This window comes from Corylus avellana, chromosome ca5 (genome assembly GCF_901000735.1).
Source record: "Corylus avellana chromosome ca5, CavTom2PMs-1.0".
NCBI classification, from domain to species: Eukaryota; Viridiplantae; Streptophyta; class Magnoliopsida; order Fagales; family Betulaceae; genus Corylus; species Corylus avellana.
In genome coordinates this window covers 17,091,265-17,096,058 of record NC_081545.1, presented here as the reverse complement: position 1 = coordinate 17,096,058, position 4,794 = coordinate 17,091,265, and the positions used below count along the sequence as shown (strand labels likewise).

General features: G+C 33.4%; 1 protein-coding gene across 1 annotated transcript; it reads left to right on the top strand.

Annotated features, from left to right (window-relative positions):
• Positions 1-1,621: 1,621 nt before the first annotated feature.
• LOC132181815 (V-type proton ATPase subunit D-like) lies at positions 1,622-3,756 on the top strand. Its single transcript, XM_059595046.1, has 2 exons — positions 1,622-1,802; positions 2,771-3,756. Exon 2 carries the CDS (start codon positions 2,783-2,785, stop codon positions 3,566-3,568), a length of 786 nt encoding a protein of 261 aa, XP_059451029.1. The 5' UTR covers positions 1,622-1,802; positions 2,771-2,782; the 3' UTR covers positions 3,569-3,756.
• The last annotated feature ends 1,038 nt before the right edge of the window (positions 3,757-4,794 follow it).

Here is a 4,794-nt window from a genome sequence, read left to right as displayed (position 1 = left end):
TAATCCACTAAGTTAAAATCGGCCACTTTCAAAACATGCTTAGAGTTGGTTCGACCACCTCCATTTGATTTGGGGGTGATCGAGCAACCTCCAAACAACTTTTAGCAGTAGTTTGAAGACTATCTTGTGTTTTTCTTTTCTTTTTCTTTTTTTTATGGTTTTTTATTTTTATTTTTATATTTAATTCTTAGTTTACATTTTTTTTCATTTGGTTTGACCTTTTGTATTCTTTTACTTGAGGGTATTTTTGTCCTTTATGTCTAAAACATCTATTTGATTTAACGAGTGACTAAGGGCGGGTGGTTTTTGCAACAAAAAAAAAAAAAAAAAGAAGGTAATTCAAGGAGATTTAACTGTGACAAATGATAATTTATGAGGTCAACTTGAGGAGTAAAAATATTTAACACTTTACTTTTTTAGTATGTCGAGCAATGTTGTGGTACTAGAGGGAATAGTAATTTTATTCTTTTTTACTGAATTGATTTATAGGACTTTTTATTATTATTATTATTTAATGTTCACAAGAGGGAAATAGGGCATTCGAACTAATGACTTCAACTTCGTGAAACATAGTATCCAGCCGATTGAGCTACTCCTTAAGGACAATTTATAGGACTTAGACTTATATTAAATCCATCCGTAAGGTACAAAAGATATCTTAGAGATTCTTAGGGTACGGTCCATCAATTTTTGTGATGGAATCCTTAAGTAATTACAATTCTACCTTTAAAACAAAACATAAACCAAAATACAAAATAAAGATTACAAAAGGACAGAGTTTTCCTCCAAACTGGGTTGGAAGAACTTTTTTCAACCTAATTTATAAAATTGACACGTGTCCATTTTTTAATAACATGTGAGATGCACATGAGTTTTTAATATTATTTATTTCAACTTTGGCCCTACTATTTAAAAAATATGTGCATCTTACATGTTCAAATGACATATATCAATTTTATAAATTGAGTTGAAAGAAGTTCTTCCAACCCAATTTAGAGAAAAACTCTATCCATTACAAAAAGGGGGTGGTGGCCAAGCACAACTAAAAATAACTTTTTGGGGCTATTTGAGCACCCAGTCTCAAATGCCCTTAATAGGTGATTCGGTCATTTTAGAAGCCAAATTGGGCGACCCATTACTCTAACGTTGGTTGAACCACTCATTTTTATTTTATATTAATTTTTTATGGACAAAAATTTCCTCAAACTTACTTTAATAAGTGTCAAGTATTATATCTCACACGTTTCTATTCTTAACAATTATTTATTACCATTTTTCTAACACAAAAACTCAAATATTGATTTTTAAGAAACTCGAACATGTTGAATGACATTTGTCACTTATTAGAGTAGGTTGAAGGAAATTTCCTTCAAACCAATTTAAAGAAAATTTGTGTCCTAATTTATTTCAGAGTAAAACATTGTAATTTTATACAAATTTCTTAAAAAAATAAATGATTTTTCTTTTAATAAAAAAAATCGATTTGATACGAGGGTATACGTCCTTAAAATAAATTATTATTTTTATCTTTTAACAAGTAGAATGGTTAGTCCAAACTCTAATATCAACTCAATAATTTAGTCAGTTTTTTAATTAATGTGTTATGAGAGAGAGAGAGAGAGAGAGAGAGAGAGAGGATGCAAGTGCAACATATGACATGATTTACTTTGTACGCTGAGGAAGGTTCACAAAAAGCCCCAAAAGATCGAAAATAGCAGAGACAACATTGTATGAAAACTCCCGATTGGGCAACTCTCCGATCCGGCCACACCATTTTCTCCGATACTTGAATCCAATCACAGGTTTCTCTCTCATTTCATACTCGAACTCTATTATATTCAATTGTTTCTCCTTAAGGATTGGAGCCAAATCTCAACTCCGATCTACAACTGGTTTTAGAAGAACCCATATTTCGATTAGTGTTAATCTTTCTTCCTTTACTGAATGAATTGGCACCGTTATTTGCTCACTTTCTTAGACGCTTTCCTGTTTATGGATTTTAAGTTCCTGATTGACATGGCCACAATTGGAACCAGTTTCTCTTGTGCATGATTTAGCTTTTTCTGTTTGTTTACTGCGAAAATTTGTGTGGAAGGAAAATGAATCCAAATAAAAGAAGTTTTCAATGGTGGGATCTAACAGTTTTTTTGTAATTCTGCTAGGGCTCATGCTAGGGAGTGAGAAATCTAACGTGTCGATTAGCTAACATTTTTGTTTTTGGAACTACTTTCTTCTTGCTTTTAGTCTCTGTATATCCGGCTTTGTGAATACATCATTAGGACTTATAAATTGTGGGTTTGTCTATGCGCTTTGTAAATGTTTGGTTTCAAAATCAGGTATGCTATAATGGTGTGATTGCAGTAAGAAGATGTCATGGTAAAATGTTTCTTTGGTATGAGTCCTTATTTCCAGAGCTTTATTCTATAGCTTGGGACAAAGAGGCCTTAATGCCCAATTTCATGGATTCTTCCGGCACTTATGTCAACTTTTCTTCTTCTTCAATTTAAATAAATCGTTATTCATCAAAAAAAGAAAAAAAGAAAAGAAAAGAAGAAGCAATGTTAGAAATTTTGCTTGATTATGCAATATGCATTGATGGGATTTATTATTCTAACTGTTTTCGAGGAAATAAACAGTTTTGTTTTCGGTTTATTATTCTAATGAACTATAAAAGTTGGGAATTGTTGTTCTATTCATATTTAATGCACTAAGCTACTTGTTCTTTCTTTCTTTGTTTCAATGTTTTAACCTGTTTATATCTTGGGCTTAGATATTTGGAAAGATGTCTGGCCAAAACCAGCGTTTGAATGTAGTTCCCACTGTGACAGTGCTTGGGGTCATTAAAGCTCGCCTTGTTGGTGCTACTAGAGGTCATGCTCTTCTCAAGAAGAAGAGTGATGCTTTAACTGTGCAGTTCCGTCAGATTCTTAAAAAGATTGTCTCCACAAAAGAATCAATGGGAGAGATCATGAAGACCTCTTCATTTGCCTTAACTGAAGCCAAGTATGTTGCTGGAGAGAACATCAAGCACATCGTCCTTGAGAATGTCCAAAATGCATCTCTTAAAGTTCGATCAAAGCAAGAAAATATTGCTGGTGTGAAGCTCCCCAAGTTTGAGTATTTTACTGATGGTGAGACTAAGAATGATCTTACTGGATTGGCTAGAGGTGGACAACAAGTTCAACTCTGTCGTGCGGCTTATGTGAAAGCAATCGAGGTCCTTGTTGAGCTTGCTTCACTTCAGACATCATTCCTGACTCTTGATGAGGCAATCAAGACCACTAATCGTAGGGTTAATGCGCTAGAGAATGTTGTGAAGCCGAGGTTGGAGAACACTATAAATTACATTAAGGCGGAGTTGGATGAGCTGGAAAGGGAGGATTTCTTCAGGTTAAAGAAGATACAGGGTTATAAGAAGAGGGAAATTGAGAGGCAGCTTGCAGCTGCCAAGCAGTTTGCTGAGGAGCAGTTTGCGGAGAAGGTATCTTTGCAGAAAGGGATTTCAATAAATTCAGCTCACAACTTATTATCTGCAGGTGGAGAGAAGGATGAGGATATCATTTTCTGATTTGGAGGGTTAGTTTATATGTTCTTTGTGGAAAATTCCGAGTATTATTTAATTGAGGAGTGTCTTGAATAAAAGTTTAAGGTATGTTTCTTTTTCTTGTGTATTGTTTCTGAATATGATTTTGTTACTGGTAGTTCTGAAATATTTATTGCCTGGAGTTGATTTTTTCAAGACGGCATATTGAATCAGTTGTCATTTTATGTATGGATGGTGTCATTATTAATTGCAGTGGTGCATCCTGGGAAATTTCAATAGGTATAACCTATAACATACGCTGGAAGAAAGTAGATTGGTTGGTTTATGAGTTTTGCTGCTTACTTTACTTTCTATGAACTAATATAGAATTATGATTTTTATCCATTCAATTATCTTTTGCTGAGGCTACAATCATCAAATCATAATTAGTACCAAGAGTGTTTAGATTTAGTGGTAATTTTGATGATACTTACAATTTTTTTTAACACAAGCAAACCATCTATGAAAATTAGTATTGAAAAAGGGGAAAAAGAAACTTTTGTAAATTTTGATGATGTCTTGTGTCTTTACCAACGTTGAATTGTAAAAAAGAAGCAAAAATTTGTGAGCATATAAGATTTTAGACTTTTGCAGCAAGTTACAAAGAATGTTTAACGGTTTAAGGTTTAGAGAAATTACACATTCCAAAAAATCATAGTTTGTTTTGGCTAGTGTTAAAGTATTAATCAAATGATTAAAATTTTTAATTAGCTAACGCTTTGAGAATAAATAATATGATTTAACATAGTATTATAGTAGAGATTGTGAGGAGTGTTAAAAGTATTATTAATTAAATGATTAAATTTATCATTTTCTATGAAGGATCTTGTCTCATCTTTTTCAAGTTGAAGTGTTTTCAATCTGCCTTTTCGCATTTTCTTATCATAGGAGAACATGAAGATTCTGAACTTCAAGGGGGTTGGTTCAAGTGGTAAGGGTTTTGGTCTTGGTGGCATTCTATTAGGTCTAAGGTTTGAATCTCTTAGGTGCAAACAGTTCGTTGTGGCAGTCCGTTAGCGAAGCCGAAGTATTATCCTATTCGTGTGGAGAGTGCGCTTTATACGTGTCCAAGGTTTACCCGACAGGAATGGGTACACAAAGTAGCCATACTTTAGAGGGGTTCCTCGTCATTAAAAAAAAAAAAAAAACTGACACTTTTGATGAATCACACAATGTGCAGAGGTTGTTCATATGAATACCCCAACTGACAA

What these genes read in the sequence shown, in the direction of transcription:
- LOC132181815 (XM_059595046.1), top strand. Translation starts at nt 2,783, where the DNA reads ATGTCTGGCCAAAACCAGCGTTTGAATGTAGTTCCCACTGTGACAGTG.